The 20323-nt window shown below is 61.9% G+C and overlaps 1 protein-coding gene across 3 annotated transcripts in view; it reads left to right on the top strand.

The window, feature by feature from the left end:
* LOC137445486 (syntaxin-binding protein 4-like) overlaps positions 1-20323 on the top strand; it is an 88345-nt gene that overhangs the window by 31114 nt on the left and 36908 nt on the right. For all 3 annotated transcript variants that reach the window (XR_010988413.1, XM_068147284.1, XM_068147285.1), the window contains exons 3-7: positions 4331-4426; positions 6366-6435; positions 7618-7692; positions 18673-18758; positions 20100-20220. Coding sequence is in view for 2 of the 3 variants with exons in the window: in XM_068147284.1 (XP_068003385.1) it covers positions 4331-4426; positions 6366-6435; positions 7618-7692; positions 18673-18758; positions 20100-20220 (448 nt within the window). In the remaining variant the exon portion in view is untranslated. The remainder of the gene's footprint in view (positions 1-4330; positions 4427-6365; positions 6436-7617; positions 7693-18672; positions 18759-20099; positions 20221-20323) is intronic.

The raw sequence follows: 20323 nt of genomic DNA, 5'->3' as shown, positions 1-20323 counted from the left end.
AGGGAGACCTCCTTGCTCTCTGCAGCTCCCTGAGAGGAGGCTGCAGCCAGCTGGGGCTTGGGCTCTGCTCCCTAGGCTCAGGGGAGAGAAGGAGAGGCAATGGCCTGAAACTGTGCCAGGGGAGGCTGAGGTTGGAGAGGAGGCCAAATGTCTTTGGTGGCAGAGTGGTCAGGGCCTGGCAGAGGCTGCCCAGGGAGGTGGTGGAGTCCCCATGCCTGGAGGGGCTGCAGAACCCTGTGGCCATGGCAGCTGGGGCCAGGGTTTGGTGCCCATGGAGGGGTTGGGTTGGTGTTGGGCTGGATGCCCTGGGAGGGCTTTGCCAACCCAAAGAACTCTCTGATTCTGTCTTTTCCCTGCTCCCCTCACACAGGCTCTCCCCTCACACAGGCTCTCCCCTCACACAGAGTCTCCCCTCACACAGAGTCTCCCCTCACACAGGGTCTCTCCTCACACAGGGTCACTTTGTGCATCCCAGGACCCCACCAAGCTGGTAGCAGCTGCCCACCCTGGGGCAGTGGGCAGAGGGTGAAGCTGGCTCCCTCCTGGCAGTTTCCCTCTCCTGGCTTTGAACACTTCCAGACTTGGAGCCTCCAGAGCTTCTCTGAGGAACCTGTTCCAGTGCCTCACTGCCCTCATGTTGTACTTGACCTCCAAGCAGACCTGGCTGCTCAGAGCCCTGTCCAAGCTGCCCTTGACCCCAGGGCTCGCTGCTCTCCCCTCCTGCTGCCTTCAGAAGGGTGACTGCTTGGGAAGGGATGCCCTGGGGGCAGCTGCTCTTCACACAGGGTCACTTTGTGCATCCCAGGACTGCCCCCAGGCTGGGGGCAGCTCCTCAGGCCGGGGCAGTGGGCAGAGGGTGAAGCTGGCTCCCTGCTGGCAGTGCCCTGCTGGCAGTGCCCTGTCCCCAGCCTGCCCTTCCTCCGGAGCAGCCCAGCGCCCTCCCGGCAGCGCCGGGCAGAGAGTTGTTGGTTCAAGGCTGGGGTTTAATCCTGCACAGCCTGCCTCTGGGCAGCAGGACCTAATGAGCCCTGCACAAATCAGCCTCCTGGGCCCTTTCCTGCCAGGCAGCTTAGAGGCTGCCCAGCACAGGTGCCCTGGCTGCAGCAGTGACCCTGCAGAGCACCGAGCCCTGCCGAGGAGCAGCCACTGCGGCCTGGGCCAAGGGCTGGGGGCTCAGGGCTGCAACCAAAGGATCTCTGCAGCCTGGCTCTGGCCTCGGGGCTGCTCCCCACAAGAGCTGCTCTGGGAGTTGCTGGTGATCACAGAATGGGTTGGGAGGGACCTCCAGAGCTCACCCAGCCCAACCCCCTGCACCCAGCAGGGACAGCCTCCACCAGCTCAGGGTGCCCAGAGCCCTCTCCAGCCTCACCTTCAACATCTCCAGGGCTGGAGCCTCAGCCACCTCCCTGGGCAGCCTGCTGCAGGGTTCCAGCAGCCTCCTGCTGCAGAACTTGTTCCTCACATCCAAGCTCAATCTGCTCTCATCTCAAACCATTGCCCCTGGTGCTGTCCCTGCAGCCCTTTGGGCACAGTCCCTCTGCAGCCTGCTTGCAGCCCCTTCAGGTACTGGAGGCTGCTCTGAGGGCTCCCTGGAGCCTTCTCTTCCCCAGGCTGAGCCACCCCAGCTCCCTCTGCCTCCCTTTGTAGCAGAGGTGCTCCAACCCCCTGCTCCCTCATGGCCTCCTCTGGACCCAGCAGAGGGGAAGCAACCTCTGTGCTCTGCTTCCAGAGGTCAGCAGCAGCCTGGGCAAGTTCCTGTGTCTGCTCTTGGAATGAAGTCATTGAACCCAACAGCTAAAATCCCAGCCCAGAGCCCCAGCACCAAAGAGCACCACAGCACCACAGAGCCCCAAAACCCCAACACCCCAGCACCACAGCACCCCAGCACCACAGCACTCCAGCACCCCAGCACCCCAGAGCCCCAGCACCCCAGCAACCCAGCACCACAGCACCCCAGCACCCCAGCACCCCAGCACCCCAGCACCACAGCACCACAGCACCCCAGCACCACAGCACCACAGCACCACAGCACCCCAGCACCCCAGCACTCCAGCACCCCAGCACCACAGCACCACAGCACCCCAGCACTCCAGCACCCCAGCACCACAGCACCCCAGCACCCCAGCACTCCAGCACCCCAGCACCACAGCACCACAGCACCCCAGCACCACAGCACCACAGCACCACAGCACCCCAGCACCCCAGCAACCCAGCACCCCAGCACCACATCACCCCAGCACCCCAGAGCCCCAGCACCCCAGCACCCCAGCACCACAGCACCACAGCACTCCAGCACCCCAGCACCCCAGCACCCCAGCACCCCAGAGCCCCAGCACCCCAGCACCCCAGCACTCCAGAGCCCCAGCACCCCAGCACCCCAGCACCACAGCACCCCAGCACTCCAGAGCCCCAGCACCCCAGCACCACAGCACCACAGCACCCCAGCACCCCAGCACCCCAGCACTCTAGAGCCCCAGCACCACAGCACCACAGCACCCCAGCACTCCAGCACCCCAGCACCACAGCACCCCAGCACCACAGCACCACAGCACCCCAGCACCCCAGCACCACAGCAGCCCAGAACCCCAGCACCACAGCACCCCAGAGCCCTGTCCAGCCTCACCTGGAGTATCTCCAGGCATGGGGCCCCAACCACCTCCCTGGGCAGCCTGCTGCAGTGTTCCAGCAGCCTCCTGCTGCAGAACTTTTGTGGAGGTTGAGGCTGGATGTTAGGAAGAAGTCCTTAACAGCCAGAGAGATTGGCCCTGGGGATGTGCTGCCCAGGGAGGTGTGGAGTCCCCATCGCTGGAGGTGTTTAGAAAGAGCCTGGATGAGGCCCTTGGTGCCATGGTTGAGTTGATCAGATGGTGCTGAGGGAGAGGTTGGACTTGTGATCTCAAAGGTCCTTTCCAACCTGTTTCATTCTTTTCTATTCTACCTTGTTCCTCACATCCACTCCAAATCTGCTCTGCTCTGCTTGGAAGCCACTGCCCCTCCTCCCCAGGCAGCTCTGCCCCTGGGGACAGCTTAAGGGATGTGCTGAGAGTGCTGCTGGAGCCTGGCAAGAGAAGTTGTTGGCCAGGAGGGTGCTGAGAGCCTGGCCCAGGCTGCCCAGGGAGGTGGTGGCAGCCTCCTGCCTGGAGGTGTTTGCAGCCAGGCTGGAGGTGGCTGTGAGCAACCTGCTGTGGTGTGAGGTGTCCCTGGCCATGGCAGGGGGTTGGAGCTGGCTGAGCCTTGAGCTCCCTTCCAGCCCTGCCAGCTCTGGGGTTCTGTGATTCTCAGCACTGTATGGAGCTGGGCTTGCTCCCCCAGGACACCCATCACAGTGGGGGCTGAATTAGACCCTCAGCTAGATCTGCTTGCTCAGAGCCTTGTCCAGCCTGACCCTGAGCCCAGGCTCCATTCCTCTTCCCTCCTGCCCCCTTCTTGCCTGGGGGCAGAGCCCCTGCTCTGTTCCCATGGAGGGAGCTGCTCCTCCCTTTCCCCCAGACCCCACACTGGGGTCTCCTGCAGGAGCTGCCTGCCCCAGGGATGTCTCCTGTGAGAAAGTTCTCCAGAGACATGGGACAGGATGGGGCAGGCTCAGACCCCCTCCTGTCAGCAGTGAACCTGGACCTGCAGGAGCAGGGCCAGAGGAGGCCACAGCAGTGCTGGGAGGCTGGAAGCCCTCTGCTGGGAGGCCAGGCTGGGAGGGTTGGGGTTGTGCAGCCTGCAGAGGAGAAGGCTCCAGGGAGACCTCCTGGGGGCCTTGCAGGGCTTCAAGAGGCCAGAAGAGAGCTGGGGACAGAGTGCTGAGCAGGGCCTGTTGGGCCAGGCCAAGGGGGGATGGTTTGAAGTGCAAGAGGGAGGCTGAGAGTGGAGAGAAGGAGAAATGTTTGGTGCTGAGGGTGGGGAGAGCCTGTGCCAGGCTGCCCAGAGAGGTGGAGCTGCCCCATGGCTGGCAGCAGTGCAGGGCAGGTTGGTTGGGGCTGGGAGCAGCCTGCTGTGGCTGCAGCTGGCCCTGCTGGCTGCAGGGCTTGCCCTGGGTGAGCCTCCCAGGTCCCTTCCAGCCCTATCCAGGCCATGATTCTGTGAACCTGGTGCTGGTGGAAGTGCTCACTCCTCACCTGTGCCTTCCTCAGCAGCTTTGTTGCTCTGAGCAGCTGCTCTCAGCTGCCTTTAGCCCTTGTGTTGTGTCTCTGCCTGCTCCTGGTGCTCCTGGTGCTGCTTGGGGCATGCAGGGGATCTGGGGGGTGGTGTCAGGGGGTGCTGGGGTGCCCTGGGGGCTCCATCCCTCCGAGCTGGGATGCTCTCCTGCACCTCTGTGTCATGGACCCTTCTTTTCCTCCAGGGATTAAGGTAATTGGTGGCATCAAGGAACTCACTGGAGAAGAATATGGAGTTTATGTCAAGAGGATCATTCCAGGAGGGGTGGCTTATGCAGATGGTGAGTTCAGCATGGGGCTGAAGGCTGAGGAGAGCCCCAGACCCTGTGCCTTGGCTGTATGTCCTTTCCCATGTTGCCTTACTTGACACCTCAGGGGCTTCCTCCTGGACTTCCCAGCAGTGAGGAGCACCTTCTGCCTGTGCCCATCCTGGCAACATTCAACAGCAGCCTGGGCTTGGCTTCTACAGGCTAGTTGTGACAGAGAGGCTGGGGAGAGCCTGGCACAGGCTGCCCAGGGAGGCTGTGGCTGCCTCCTGCCTGGAGGTGTTCAGGACCAGGCTGGATGAGGCCCTGAGCAGCCTGTGCTGGTGGGAGGGGTCCCTGCCCATGGCAGGGGCTTGGAGCTGGATGATCCTGAAGCTCCCTTCCAACCCAACCCATTCTGTGACTCTGTGATTGCTTCATGCCCTCAAAGCAAGACCCACCCCAGTCTCAGGAAGAGTTTCCCTTTGCTGTCTGTCCTTCCCCACATGCCCCCAGCTTGCCTGCAGCCCCACCATGACCTGAGACCTTCAGCAGCATTCAGCCCTGCTCTGGGGCCACTGCTTTCCTTCCAAGCAGCTTCACATCTGCACCTTTCCTCTTGCCTCCCAGTGCCTGAAGGGCTCCAGGAGAGCTGGGGAGGGACTTGGGACAAGGGCTGGGAGAGACAATGGCTTTGAGCTAGGAGAGAGGAGACTGAGAGTGGAGAGGAGGAAGAAATTCTTGGCAGTGAGGCTGGGGAGACTCTGGCCCAGGCTGCCCAGGGAGGCTGTGGCTGCCTCCTGCCTGGAGGTGTTCAGGACCAGGCTGGATGAGGCCTTGAGCAAGCTGTGCTGGTGGGAGGGGTCCCTGCCCATGGCAGGGGCTGGAGCTGGATGATCCTGAAGGTCCCTTCCAAGCCAGCTGATGCTGTGACCTCTCAGGATCCCAGCCAGAGTTACAGCCTCATCCTCCTGGCAAAGAATAATCCACCCAGGGCAGGGGGCAGAGCTACTCCTGGCTTTCTCCCTGACCGCTGGGAGGTCAGTTTAGGAAGGGCCCTCAGTTTAGGCTCCTCAGTTTAGGAAGGAGGTTGAGTTGCTGGAACGAGTCCAGAGAAGGGCAACAGAGATGGGGAGGGGTCTGGGGCACAGCCCTGTGAGGAGAGGCTGAGGGAGCTGGGGTTGCTTAGCCTGGAGAAGAGGAGGCTCAGGGGAGACCTTCTTGCTCTCTGCAGCTCCCTGAAGGGCGGTTGGAGCCAGGTGGGGGTTGGGCTCTGCTCCCAGGCAGCCAGCAGCAGAACAAGAGGACACAGTCTCAAGCTGTGCCAGGGGAGGTTCAGGCTGGAGGTGAGGAGAAAGTTCTTCACTGAGAGAGAGATTGGCCACTGGGATGTGCTGCCCAGGGAAGTGGTGGAGTCCCCATCCCTGGAGATGTTCAGGAGGGGACTTGATAGGGTGCTTGGTGCCATGGGTTAGTTGATTAGGTGGTGTTGGATGATAGGTTGGAGGTGATAATCTTGAAGGTCTCTTCCAACCTGGTCCTGTCCTATCCTATCCTATCCTATCCTATCCTATCCTATCCTATCCTATCCTATCCCATCCTATCCTATCCTATCCTATCCTATCCTATCCTATCCTATCCTATCCTATCCTATCCTATCCTATCCTATCCTATCCCATCCTATCCTATCCTTTCTCTGACCCAGTCTAGGAGGAGCCTGACTGCAAGTTTTGGTCTTCACTTCCATAACTTCCCCCAGCAGAGGCAGTTCTGGGACCTGGGCACAGGGCTGCTGGGGGGAGGTTGGAGGAACTTCACTGATGGCCACCTAGAAAGACAGCTTGGGGGAGCCTCTGGGCCCCCCCTTGGGCACACTTCCTCCTGTCTCTGGGCAGAGGCAGGGCCTGCCCAGCCTCTCCCAGGGCCTCCCAGGTGTGTTTGCTGCAGTTCCTATCCATCAGCTTTTCTTTTCCAGGCCGCCTGCAGCCAGGAGACCAAATCCTGGAGGTCAATGGAGACTCCTTGCTCGGGGTGACAAGTGAGAGGTACCTCCCCCAGGGGCAGTTCTTCCACCCCTCTTGCTCTGGCATCACTCTGGGCAGTGGTTCAAGGTGCAGGCTGCACAGAGGGCAGGGCAGTGCTCTGACCCAGCCAGCACTGCTCCCAGGGGACAGCCTGGCAATGACCCAACCAAAGGCTCCTGTACAGGAGCAGAGCAGTGAGCCCCAGCTGAGCAGACTGGGAGGGGATCTGAGCAATGCTCAGCACTGGGGGGCATGAGGAGGAGTGTGGAGAGCAGGTCCTGCCCCTCCAGCCTGCCTTAGGGAGGCCACAGCTGGAGTCCAGGATCCAGTTCTGGGCTCCCCAGGTCCAGAGGGACAGGGAACTGCTGGAGAGAGCCCAGGGGAGGCTGCAGAGCTGCTGAGGGGCCTGGAGCAGCTCTGGGAGCAGCAAAGGCTGAGAGCCCTGGGGCTGAGAGCCTGCAGAAGAGCAGCCCCAGAGGGCAGCTGAGCAATGCTCAGCAAGAGCTAAAGGAGCTGTGGGGGGCAAGAGGCTGGGGCCAGGCTCTGCTGAGTGCTGCCCAGGACCAGCACAAGGGGCAGCAAGTGTCAGGCAGGAGGTTGGAGCTGAGCAGGAGGAGAAAGTTGTTTGGGGTGAGGCTGCTGGAGGCCTGGAGCAGGCTGCCCAGGGAGGTTGTGGACCCCTTTTCCATCATGCTGGGCCACTGCTGCCTTGCATTCCTGCCTGCTGGGTGCTTGGGAAGCAGCATGAGGAGCTTGTCCTGCTCCCAACCCCCTAGAGCAGCTGGCTTTGGTGAAGGAGATCCCCAAGGACATCTCAGGAGCTTCCTGGAGGCTCTGTGTGGCCCCTGGCCCTGTCTCCCGTGGGGCTAAGTGTCCCCATGGCCAGCCTTGAGACAGAAACTCCCTGGGGGAGGAGGTTTGCTGGGAGGTGTTCACTCACCACCCCCCCACATCTTCTGGGTCTGCTTTTGATCCGGGAGCTCCAAGCCATGGCAGGAGAGGCAAACCCAGGCTGTGAGCTGGCTGCCCTCTGAGCCCGGGGCGGGCAGCCAGGCTGCTCCCCTGCCAGCACAGCTGCCTTGGCTGCAGGCAGGGTTTGCCCAGCTGAGGTGTCTGTGCCCAGCCTGCTGGGAGCTTTGCTGTGTGGCTTGGTGGAGCAGCAGTGTGAGCTGCTGGTGATGTGTGCTGCTCCTTCCCTGGCAGGGCTGTGGACATCCTGAGGACGGCGTCGGCCACCAGCCACATGCGGCTGCTCATAGCCCGCGACGACGACGCCAGGTAAGGAGGGCAGCTCAGCTGGGCAGGGGCACCCTGGCGCTTGCCAGCACCTCAGCTGCCCTGCCTGGCACCTAAAGCAGCCCAATATCCACTTGGCCAAGGGTCTGCACTGGTGGGAACCTGCTGTAGCTGTCACAGGAAGGGAAGCGAAGCTTGGTGGCTCCCAGCCGCAGCCCTGGCTCCAGCCCAGGCTGTGGCAGCTCTGGGGAGCACCCAGGCCAGGAGCAGATTGCTGCTCCCCCAGTGAGGAAGAGAGCAGCTCCAGCCTTGCCTGGAGGGTGGCACTGGCTCCTGCAGCTTCGAGCTGCCTGGGGCTTATCATCAGTCCTGGGGGTGCTGGGTGCCAGCAGCTGGAGAGGAGCCAGGGGGTGCCCAGGGGGGCAAGAAGGGCAGCAGCAGCCTGGGCTGGAGCAGCAGTGGGGTGGCAGCAGGAGCAGGGCAGGGATTGTGCCTATGGGCTGGGCACTGGGGAGGCCACAGCTTGAGTGCTGGGCTCAGCTCTGGGCTCCTCACTGCAGAAAGGAGATTGAGGAGCTGGAGCAGGGCCAGAGAAGGGCAAGAGAGCTGGGGAAGGGTGTGGGGAAGAGGGCTGGGGAGGAGCAGCTGAGGGAGCTGGGGGTGTTGAGCCTGGAGCAGAGGAGGCTGAGGGAGACCTCCTTGCTCTCTGCAGCTCCCTGAGAGGAGGCTGCAGCCAGCTGGGGCTTGGGCTCTGCTCCCTAGGAACAAGGGACAGGACAAGAGGCAATGGCCTCAAGCTGCACCAGGGCAGGTTTGGGTTGGCCATGAGGAACAATTTCTTCCCCTTGAGGGTTGTCCAGGCCTGGCCCAGGCTGCTCAGGGAGATGGTGCAGTCCCCATGCCTGGAGGGGTTGCAGAGCTGTGGTGCTGAGGGCCATGGCTGAGTGGTGCCCTGGCAGTGCAGCTCATGGTTGGATTGATGATCTTAAAGGCCTTTACCAGCCAAAATGATTCCCTGAGTCCATGATTCCATGTCCTACCCAGAGCTGTGGATGGAGCTGTTCAGGACAGCAGGACCTTCCCTGTCCTTCCCAGGGAGCCACATTCAGTTAGGATCTGCCTTGCCCAGAGGATTCCATGCCAGGGAGGACAAGGAGTGCCTGCTGGGAAGCTCTCCCCTCTGCTCCCTGGAACTGCCCAAGCCCTGCTCCAGCAGGGCACCCCCAGCACCCTGCCCTGCAGCACAGTGCCCAGGGGGGGTTGGAAGCTCTCCACACCAGCAGACTCCACAACCTCTCTGGGCAGCCTGCTCCAGGCCTCCAGCAGCCTCACCCCAAACAACTTTCTCCTCCTGCTCAGCTCCAACCTCCTGCCTGACACTTTCTGCCCCTTGCTGTCCCTTCTGCTGGCCCTGGGCAGCACTCAGCAGAGCCTGGCCCCAGCCTCTTGCCCCCCACAGCTCCTTTAGCTCTTGCTGAGCATTGCTCAGCTGCCCTCTGCCTCACAGCTGGGGCAAGGAGACTGCACAGCCTCTCTGGGCAGCCTGCTCCAGGCCTCCAGCAGCCTCCAAGCCGTTCCTGCTGGTGCTGAAGTGCAGAGATGCTCAGCTGGAGGTCATCTCCAGCAGGCTGGAGCCCAGCAGGCGTGCTGGGGAAGGCAGGGCAGTGGCTCAGCCCTTGGAAGCCAACCCAACCTGCCTGCCAATTTTCCCCAGTGACTCAGCTGAGGAGCATCTCCCTCTGGTTGCCCTGGGGTGAATTTGACTCATCAAGTCTATTATTTGTCCCTGGAGTTAATTACAGGCCCCAATTACTTGCTCTCTTGCTGGGACTCAGTCCTGGCTCTAGCAGCTGCCTGCTTGCAGCCCTGCTGCTGAGAGCAGCCATAAGGCTGGGGCTGGAAGCAGCAAGCTCAGAGCTGCAGCTGGCCACTCTGGCTTTGGGGGATGGCTGGCTGGCTGGCTGGGGCTGCTTTTGGCCTCTACTCATCCAGGATGGCTTCATTGCATCCACATAATTACTGTTTATTCATTCTCAACCCCCAGATTTCCTCCTTTCCCTGCCTGCTGCAGATATCAGCCTGGTCTTACAGGTTTGTGCTGCACCTCCTGCTCCTGGCAGGATGACATGCTGCAGGCATCACATCTCCATCTCCACACCAGCTGCACAGTCAGCCCTCTGCAGCCCCCAAAAAGAGGGGCTTAGGCTGCCAGCCTGAGAGAGGTGGGGTTGTTCTGCTGGGAGAAGGCTCCAGGGAGACCTCAGAGCAGCCTTCCAGTACCCTGAAGGGCTCCAGGAGAGCTGGGGAGGGACTTTGGACAAGGGCTGGGAGTGCCAGGATGAGGGACAATGGCTTTGAGCTGAGAGAAAGTGGATTTAGGTGAGACATTAGGAAGAAATTCTTCCCTGTGAGGGTGGTGAGGCACTGGAACAGGTTGCCCAGAGAAGCTGTGGAGGCTCCAAAGCTGGAAGTGTTCAAAGCCAGCTTGGATGAGGCCTTGAACAACTTGGTCTGGTAGGAGGTGTCCCTGCCCATGGCAGGGGGCTTGGAACTGGATGATCCTCAATGTTGGATGGGAAACTTCAACCCACCACACAGTTAGGTTGGACACCAGGAGGGAGCTCTGCAGAGGGAGGCTGGGGAGACTCTGGCACAGGCTGCCCAGGGAGGTGGTGCAGGCTCCATCCCTGGAGCCATTGAAGCTCAGCCTGGCTGTGTCCCTGGGCAGCCTGCTCTGGCTGGAGCTGTCCCTGCTGCCTGCAGGGGGTTGGATGTGTCCCTGGGCAGCCTGCTCTGGCTGGAGCTGTCCCTGCTGCCTGCAGGGGGTGGGACAGGAGGCCCTTGGAGGGTCCCATCCAGCCTGGTGCAAGCTGTGAATCTTTAAGGTCCCTTCCAAGCCAGGCAAAGGTTATATGGTCCTGGTGAGAAGGGGTTGTGGGGTTGAGTGAGGAGAGCAGGCTGCTGTCTGCAAGTGCATGACCCCTGGCACCCAGCACCCAGGAATCTGCAGAGGGCCTCCTGCTGGAGCTTGTGCCCAGCCTGCTGGGAGGGCAGGGCCATCCCTTCTCCCCTGCAGGGCCATCCCCTCTCCCCTGCAGGGCCATCCCCTCTCCCCTGCAGGGCCATCCCCTCTCCCCTGCAGAGCCATCCCTCCCCCCCTGCAGGGCCATCCCCTCTCCCCTGCAGGGCCATCCCCTCTCCCCTGCAGAGCCATCCCTTCTCCCCTGCAGGGCCATCCCCTCTCCCCTGCAGAGCCATCCCCTCTCCCCTGCAGAGCCATCCCTTCTCCCCTGCAGGGCCATCCCCTCTCCCCTGCAGGGCCATCCCTTCTCCCCTGCAGGGCCATCCCCTCTCCCCTGCAGAGCCATCCCTTCTCCCCTGCAGGGCCATCCCCTCTCCCCTGCAGGGCCATCCCTTCTCCCCTGCAGGGCCATCCCCTCTCCCCTGCAGCTGGCAGTGGTGGCTCAGCCCCTGGGTTTGTTCATCTGGACACTTGGTGCTGCACAGGAAGGTGCTGCTGGGGCTGACTTTGCAAGCCTGGAGTGTCCCAGGGCCAGGGGCTGCTCCCTGGGGACAAACACTGAGGCTGAGATGTGCCTCTGCAGGTCACAGCTTGCCAGGCATCCAGGGCAGGCAGAGCCCAGCAGTGCTGGGAGGTGCAGGAGGACTCCCAGCTCAGGGCTGACCCCAGCCTTGAAGCTGGACAGGGGCTGGGCCAGGAAAGGTTGCTCCTTGAGGGACCTCCCAGCCTGGGCTCCTGTGGCTCTGTGCAGCCCTCTCCCCACCAAAACTGGCCCAGGATGGACTTGGCCTGGCCCAGAGCATCATCCCAGCCAGCCAGCAGTGGGACTCATAGAATCATGGCCTGGATAGGGCTGGAAGGGACCTGGGAGGCTCACCCAGAGCAAGCCCTGCAGCCAGCAGGGACAGCTGCAGCCACAGCAGGCTGCTCCCAGCCCCAACCAACCTGCCCTGCACTGCTGCCAGCCATGGGGCAGCTCCACCTCTCTGGGCAGCCTGGCACAGGCTCTCCCCACCCTCAGCACCAAACATTTCTCCTTCTCTCCACTCTCAGCCTCCCTCTTGCCCTTCAAACCATCCCCCCTTGGCCTGGCCCAACAGGCCCTGCTCAGCACTCTGTCCCCAGCTCTCTTCTGGCCTCTTGAAGCCCTGCAAGGCCACCAGGAGGTCTCCCTGGAGCCTTCTCCTCTGCAGGCTGCACAAGCCCAACCCTCCCAGCCTGGCCTCCCAGCAGAGGGCTTTCAGCCTCTGCCCATTTTGGTGGCCCTGCTGCAGCTGCTGAGAGCTGGGCATCAGCCAAGCTGCTCTGGGTGCTGCCTTTGCAGTGCTCTGGGCTCACACTGCAGGCTTTGGTTTCTTTGGGGACAATCTCCTCACTCCTCTGCTGCCCCCAGCTCCTCTCTGCCCCCAGCTCCTCTGCTGCTCCCAGCTCCTTTCTGCTCCCAGTTCCTCTCTCTGCCCCCAGCTCCTCTCTCTGCCCCCAGCTCCTCTCTCTGCCCCCAGATCCTCTGCTGCCCCCAGCTCCTCTCTCTGCCCCCAGATCCTCTGCTGCCCCCAGCTCCTCTCTCTGCCCCCAGCTCCTCTGCTGCCCCCAGCTCCTCTCTCTGCCCCCTGCTCCTTTCTCTGCCCCCAGTTCCTCTTTCTGCCCCCAGTTCCTCTTTCTGCCCCAGTTCCTCTTTCTGCCCCCAGCTCCTTTCTGCCCCCAGCTCCTCTTTCTGCCCCCAGCTCCTCTTTCTGCCCCAGCCCTGTGGCAGAGCTGAGCTCCCAGAGGTTCTGCTCTCCCATCCCCTCTGGTGTAGGCTTCACCCTTTGTTCTCCCAGGAACAAAAGGGCAGCACAAAGAGGAATCAGGAGCCAAAGCAGCAGCAGATTGCCCCTCAGCTGCTTCATCTGGAGCAGAGTCAGGCTGCAGCTGCCTGGCTGCCGGCAAAGCCCACACCGTGGGGCTGCCTGCAGGTTCTGCAGCTCCAGGCTCCCTCCCGGGGATTCTGCTGCCCTTGAATGCCTGCGTGGCAAGGAACAGGCGTAGGGGAAGGCAATATTCAGATCAGCTTTCCACCTAACACCACTCACATTGATTTCTTCCTTTTCTCTTTCTCTGAACAAAGCCGGGCAGCTCGGGCCCGCAGGCACCTGGCAGGGCAGGAGCCTTTAGCCAGGGTCAGATTTTACATATGAAAGCCAGCTTCTGAAGCTGCTCGGTGTCTGAAGGCACAAAGCAAAGCCCTGTTGGCATCCCTTCATTAATGGGCAGCAGTCTGGGCACCGGCTGCCGGCCGGCCGCCTCCTCCGGGGGCAGAGCCCAGCACGGAATTAATTCCGGGGAGGGTGACAGCAGAAAGTGCACTGCTGGCCGCGGGGACGAGCCTGGGTTTCACCTTACTCATCTGTTTGTGTCCTCGGTGGGCCTGGGGCTGGCAGCGGCCGGCGGCAGGGCAGCAGCCGGGGCCGCGGCGCGGAGCCAGAGCCTTTAGTCAGCGCAGCTCGGAGCTGCTCCTGCCGGCTGCGGAGCAAGCGGCGACCGCCAGCCCCTGCCGGCTGCGGAGCAAGCGGCGACCGCCAGCCCCTGCCGGCTGCTGGGCAAGCGGCGACCGCCAGCCCCTGCCGGCTGCTGGGCAAGCGGCGACCGCCAGCCCCTGCCGCAAGCGGCGACCGCCAGCCCCTGCCGGCTGCGGGGCAAGCGGCGACCGCCAGCCCCTGCCGGCTGCTGGGCAAGCGGCGACCGCCAGCCCCTGCCGGCTGCTGGGCAAGCGGCGACCGCCAGCCCCTGCCGCAAGCGGCGACCGCCAGCCCCTGCCGGCTGCGGAGCCAGCGGCGACCGCCAGCCCCTGCAGCAAGCGGCGACCGCCAGCCCCTGCTGCCGCCACACAACCCCCGGCCACAACGAGGGGCACTGCTCCGGCCCTGCCTCCCGTGCTGCCCAGCAAGCCTGGCAGCAGGGACCGCTGCTGGCGGCCGTGGTGGTCGGCAGGGCTCACGGAGCAGCAGGGCTGCCAGGCGTGAGGCGTTCACATGGAGGAAGCAGGGCTTCAGCCCCGGGGTTAAGGTCATCACGGGCAGAGGCTCTGAGAGAGAGCAGCTGGGGAAAGGGCAACAGTGCATGGCCAGCCCCAAGCAACACTCCTGTGACAGCACAAGGGGTGATGGTTTGACCACAGGGACACCCAGCCCCAAACAACACTCCTGTGACAGGACAAGAGGTGATAGTCTGACCACACAGACACTCAGCCCCAAACAACCCTCTTGTGACAGGACAAGGGGTGATGGTTTGACCACAGGGACACCCAGCCCCAAGCAGCCCTCTTGTGACAGGACAAGAGGTGATGGTTTGACCACACAGACACCCAGCCCCAAACAGCCCTCTTGTGACAGGACAAGGGGTGATGGCTCTGACCACACAGACACCCAGCCCCAGACAACCCTCTTGGGACAGGACAAGGAGTGATGGTTTGACCACACAGACACCCAGCCCCAAACAACACTCCTGTGACAGGACAAGAGGTGATGGTCTGACCACACAGACACCCAGCCCCAGACAACCCTCTTGTGACAGGAATAAAGGTGATGGCTCTGACCACAGGGACACCCAGCCCCAAACAACCCTCTTGTGACAGCACAAGTGATGATGGCTCTGACCACAGACACCCAGCCCCAAACAACCCTCTTGGGACAGGACTAAAGGTGATGGTTTGACCACAGGGACACCCAGCCCCAAACAACCCTCTAGAGAGAGCACAAGGGGCGATGGTTTGACCACACAGACACCCAGCCCCAAACAACCCTCTTGTGACAGCACAAGTGGTGATGGCTCTGACCACAGACACCCAGCCCCAAACAACCCTCTTGGGACAGGACTAAAGGTGATGGTTTGACCACAGGGACACCCAGCCCCAAACAACCCTCTTGGGACAGGACAAGAGGTGATGGTTTGACCACACAGACACCCAGCCCCAAGCAGCCCTCTTGGGACAGGACAAGCGGTGATGGTTTAACCATACAGACACCCAGCCCCAAAAATCCCTCTAGAGAGAGCACGGGGGGTGATGGTTTGAACTCAAAGAGGGAGATTCCTACTGGAGGGAAAGAAGTTTTTGATAATGAGGGTGGTGAGGCCATGTCCCAGGGGTCTCCCAGGGAGGTGGGAGCTGCCCCATCCCTAGAAGCAGTGCAGGTCAGGTTGTTTGGGGCTGTGAGAAATCTGCTCTGGTTGCAGCTATCCTTGCTGACTGCAGGGGTTGGACTGGGTGACCTCCAAAGGTCCCTCCTGAGCCTCTCCCAGGCCACCCAGAGAGGTGGAGCTGCCCCATGGCTGGCAGCAGTGCAGGGCAGGTTGGTTGGGGCTGGGAGCAGCCTGCTGTGGCTGCAGGGCTTGCCCTGGGTGAGCCTCCCAGGTCCCTTCCAGCCCAACCCACTTTGTGATTCTGTATAAACCAACCCCCAGCTGCTGGTGGCTTGGTAACCTCTGGCAGTGCCATGGCAGCTGCAGGTCAGCAGGTCAGGGAGGGCCAAGGCCACCAAGTAACCTCTGGCAATGCCATGGCAGCTGCAGGTCAGCAGGTCAGGGAGGGCCAAGGCCACCAAGTAACCTCTGGCAGTGCCATGGCAGCTCCAGGTCAGTAGGTCAGGGAGGGCCAAGGCCACCAAGTAACCTCTGGCAGTGCCATGGCAGCTGCAGGTCAGCAGGTCAAGGTCAGCAGTGTGTCACTTCCAGACACACAGAGGCTTTATGGGCAGTTGGACAAACTCTGCTGAGGTAAGGTCCATCCAAGGCTCAACCTGGGGAGCCACAGAGGACCAAAGCCCTGTCCTGGTGCTGGAGGGTCTGCCATCCTTCCTCCTTCTCACTGCTTTTGCATCCACTCCAGTGTCTAATGGTGTGGAAGCAGCAAGCAGGAGAGTTGAGTGGGAGGTGTGGGGAGCTCTGAGCAGGGTGCTTGGCTGTGGGGGCAGCTGCTAAAGGCAATGGTGTCGATGGCTCCACTGAGCATTGTGTGCCACTGGGGCTCCCAGCTAGCATGGCCCGGGCTGAATGAGGCCTGCACTGGATGGCAAGATCAGATAAGGCAGGCAGTGGCCTTTGAAGTTGGGTAATGAGCTGGTTGGTCGTGGGAAGATGTCTGTTATGGAGAGCACTTCCAGCAGGAACCTGAGGAGGTGATGATTCATTCACTCAGCACTTGCTGCTGCTGGCTCTCATCTACCCAATAAGCAGGTGGCAGCTGTCCTGGTGACACAGCCCTGGTGACACAGAGTCTGCTGCTGCCTGAGAGGAGCCTCCTGGCTCAGGACCCTTTGCTGTGGCTGCTTTCCTAGGGCATGATGACTGGAGCTTGTCTGGCTGGCAGGTGCCAGAGGTAGTCACTCATCTCCAGGCTTCTCCTGTGGCTAGAGTGTCAAGAAGGCAGCTTCCCATGGGGATTCCCTCCTGCCTTCAAAGGAGACACCAAATCTCACTGCCATGCTCTCAGCAATGACTCTGTCAGGATCTCTCCCCAGTACCTGGCTGCTGATTTAATAGCACATGTGAGAATCACTCACCCTGGGGCTGTCCCTGCCCAGGGCAGGGGGTTGGAGCTAGATGATCTCCAAGGTCTCTTTCCACCCAAAAGCATTCTATGAGGCTATGAGTCACAGAATCACAGAGCATCAGAGGTTGGAAGGGGCCTCCAGAGATCACCAGGATCACCCAGGGTGCTCTCTCTGCCAGGTCAGACTGCTCAGGTAGTGTTGGGTTGTGAAAGGAGAGGACCCCCTGGTTGCAGAGGGACAATCTCCTGAGAGCATTGAGGATGGGCAGGGATGGGCACAGGAGGAGCTTGGGCTCTGCTCCCTAGGCTCAGGGGAGAGAAGGAGAGGCAATGGCCTGAAACTGTGCCAGGGGAGGCTGAGGTTGGAGAGGAGGCAAAATGTCTTTGGTGGCAGAGTGGTCAGGGCCTGGCAGAGGCTGCCCAGGGAGGTGGTGGAGTCCCCATGCCTGGAGGGGTTGCAGAACCCTGTGGCCATGGCAGCTGGGGATGTGGTTTGGTGCCCATGGTGGGGTTGGGTTGAAGGTTGGGCTGGATGCTCTGGGAGGGCTTCTGCCGCCCAAACAGTTCCCTGAGTCTATGGAAGGGATGTGGCAGCTCAAAGGAGGGCTGCAGAAGGGAGGCAGGGGGTGGCAAACCTGGTCAGTGGTGGCTCTGGAGGGGTTTGGAGCTCAGCCTGCTCCAGCTGGCCAAAGGAAGGTCACAGAGCGACTCACCTGCTGTGCACAGGTCGTTAGGGGTCATCCAGGAGCCAGCAGGCCTGGGGGGTTAGGTGGTGGTCAAAGGCAGCCTGGAAGGGAAGCTGTAATGAAGGCACTGGGCACAGGCCAGCTTCCCAGGGGAGGTTGCTCTGCAGGCAGCTATTAGAGGCAGCCCTGAGGTTTACCTCCAGACACAGGGGGGAAGCTGAGGGCTCCTGGGCTGCCTTTCCTCCCTGCTCTTGAATTCTCTGCCAAGCCCTTCTGATCTTGGTACCAGGGAGTGTAGCCTATGCCTGCAGGTCCACTTGCTTCAGCCAGGAGCTGCAGGCAGCAGGGCAGGAGCCTGTGCTGCCCCAGAACATTTTATGCACCTAAGGTCCCTGCAGGGCTTCTGCTCCCAGAGTTCAGCCTGTGGTGGTCATGGAGGACATCAGCATGGGGCTGCTCTATGGCATCTTCCCCAGAAGCCATTCCCATCCAGCTTTGCCCCAGCAAGAGCCAGGAGGATCTGCTTTCTGTCCAGGAAAGCAGGGCCAGGAGGAGGAGCAGAGGGCTGGAGCTGCTCTGATCTGGAGACAGCCTGAGAGAGTTGGGGCTGTGCAGGCTGGAGAGGAGAAGGCTCCCAGGAGACCTCTTTGTGGCCTTCCAGGATCTGCAGGGGGCTGCAGGAAAGCTGGGGAGGGACATTTGAGGGTGTCAGGGAGGGATAGGACTGGGGGGGATGGAGCAGAACTAGAAGTGGGGAACTGGAGATTGGCTGTGAGGAAGAAGTTGTTGCCCCTGAGGGTGGTGAGAGCCTGGCCCAGGCTGCCCAGGGAGGTGGTGGCAGCCTCCTGTCTGGAGGTGTTTGCAGCCAGGGTGGAGGTGGCTGTGAGCAAGCTGCTGTGGTGTGAGGTGTCCCTGGCCATGGCAGGGGGTTGGAACTGGCTGAGCCTTGAGCTCCCTTCCAGCCCTGACAGCTCTGTGATTCTACAAAAGCCACAGAGGATAACCTACATGAAATTGTTCTGGAAGGAGTCACAGAGGCCAAGCAGCTCTGGGTGATGTCTGCAGAGCTCCTTCAGACTGTGTGGTGTGTGAGGGTAGTCAGGGGGGGCATTGTCCCAGCTGGGTCCCTGGAGGGGCTACAGGCAGAGCTCCTCTGTTCATCTGCCCTCTCCCGTGGAGGTCAGACCCCAGCACCAGAGCCTGTCCTTAGGCTGCTCCTCAGCTTCTCCTCTCTCTGTGATTCTGCCCCTTGGCTCTGCTGGGAGCACAGGCTGAGGGAGCTGGGGCTGTGCAGCCTGCAGAGGAGAAGGCTCCAGGGGCTCCTCAGAGCTGCTGCCAGGAGCTGAAGGGATCCTGCAGGAAGGCTGCAGAGGAACTTTTGCTGAGGGGGTCTGAGGCAGGCCCAGGGGGAAGGGTTTGGAGCTGAGGCAGAGCAGGGTTAGAGTGGAGCTGAGGAAGAAGTTGTTGAGTGTGAGGCTGCTGAGGCTCTGGCCCAGGCTGCCCAGGGAGGCTGTGGCTGACTCCTGCCTGGGGGTGCTGAAGGCCAGGCTGGATGAGGCCTGGAGCCACCAAGTCTAGCTGAGAGGTTCTCCTTCTGCCTGAGGAAGCTCTGCCTGCTCCCCACGGCTCTGGGGAGCATCCACCCTGCAGACTTGGTGGTCAGCCGCTGCCATCCGAGGCGCTGGCTGGAACTGGCTGCTCTGGAAGATCCCTTCCAGACCAAACCATGCCATGGCAATCAGGTGGGGGAATGGTTGCTGCTGACCCTGTCCTGGCTTTGCTTGCAGGAGGGAGTTCTCTGAGCTCCTGGAGAAGTTTGGCTCGCAGAGCAACACGGGCTCGGCGCGGAGCTCGCCGGTGCTGCACGGCGGCGGTGAGTAGCTCACACCCCTCCGGGGGCAGGCAGGGGGGAGGCAAAAGCCTCTCTCTGCTGAGAGCTTTCTTTCTCCCTGTGGTAGCTGGAAGGAGGCCTGCTTGGCTGTGTGTAGGTGTTGGGGTGCAGAGGCATGGCCAGCACACAGCCAGGAAGCCTCCTCCGGGCAGAGCAGGAATTGGGTTTGGGTTGGAAGCGCTTCCAGAGCCTGCTGAGGCGGCAGAGGGGCTGAGCAGCCCCAGCAGCAACCTCTGCAGCTGCAGCCCTGAGCCTTGCAGCAACGGGTCCTGCAGTGACCCCTCGGGCCATGAGGTGCCAGCACAGCACATCAAATGGCCATGGGGAAAGAAGCTGTGCCCGTGGCTTGGCAGCCCACCAGGAGATGCCAACCGTCCCCCTGCGGCAGGGGTGTGGAGGGCTGGCACAGGGGGGAGAGGTCCATGCTGGACTTGTGCTGAGGAGGCTCAAGGTTTCCTCTCCATGAGCAACACCACAGCGTGGAAGGGCTTGGAAGGGACCTCTGATGGCTTCACCCTGTGGGGTTTGCCCCCCAAAACTAGGCCAAGGTGCTGGCTCTCAGGGGAGGGGCAGGACAGGAGCCTGTCCCCAGGAGAGCCACGAGGCTGGAGAGGGGGTTGGAGGTAGTGGAGGCTGGTGAGGGGTGTGGAGGGGGTGGAGGCTGGGGAGGGGTTGGAGGGGGTGGAGGCTGGTGAGGGGGCTGGAGGGAGTGGAGGCTGGTGAGGGGTTGGAGAGGGTGGAGGCTGGTGAGGGGTTGGAGGGGGTGGAGGCTGATGAGGGGTTGGAGGGGGTGGAGGCTGGTGAGGGGGCTGGAGGGAGTGGAGGCTGGTGAGGGGTCTGGAGGGAGTGGAGGCTGGTGAGGGGTTGGAGGGGGTGGAGGCTGGTAAGGGGGTAGGAGGGGGGGGAGTCAGCATCTCTGGGGGTGTTCAGGAAGCTGTAGATGGGGCACCTCAGGATGTGGTTTAGTGGTCCTGGTGGTTGGCTGCAGTTGGACAAGGGGCAGTGGGGGCAGGCTGGAGCAGAGGAGGTCCCACAGGAACAGCAGGGAAAACTTTGTGCCTGTGAGGGGGCAGAGCCTGGAGCAGGCTGCCCAGAGAGGCTGTGGAGTCTCCTTCCCTGGAGACTCTCCAACCCCCCCTGGATGTGTTTTGTGTGCCCTCCCCTGGTGCCCCTGCTCTGGCATGAGGGTTGGACTGGATGCTCTCTGGAGGTCCCCTCCAAGCCCTGCCATGCTGTGAGCCAATGCTCTCAGAGGCCTTCTCCAGCCTGGCTGAGCTCTGCTGCTGTGCTGCTCCCTGGGCTGACTCTGCCTTTGCTCTTCAGGTCGCTACCTGGAGAGTACCTCCTCAGGCTCCTCCTCACGCTCCCAGAGCCCTCTGCTGCTGAGCCCTGCCAGCTCCCACGGCCCCAGCCTGCCCAGCCTGGCACACCCCCAGCACGCACAGTACGTACCTGGGGCACTCATGGGCATCACACACAGGGCTCACACCCAGCCCCAAAGCCTGAAGAAATCCTTTGTCCATCCATCCACCCATCCATCCATCCAT

The sequence above is a fragment of the Melanerpes formicivorus genome, unplaced genomic scaffold (genome assembly GCF_026170545.1).
Source record: "Melanerpes formicivorus ecotype bairdi unplaced genomic scaffold, bMelFor1.0.p_v2 SCAF_14, whole genome shotgun sequence".
Classification (NCBI taxonomy): Eukaryota; Metazoa; Chordata; class Aves; order Piciformes; family Picidae; genus Melanerpes; species Melanerpes formicivorus.
Note: the sequence above shows the minus strand (reverse complement) of the source record. Positions and strands in the feature narration are given on the sequence as shown.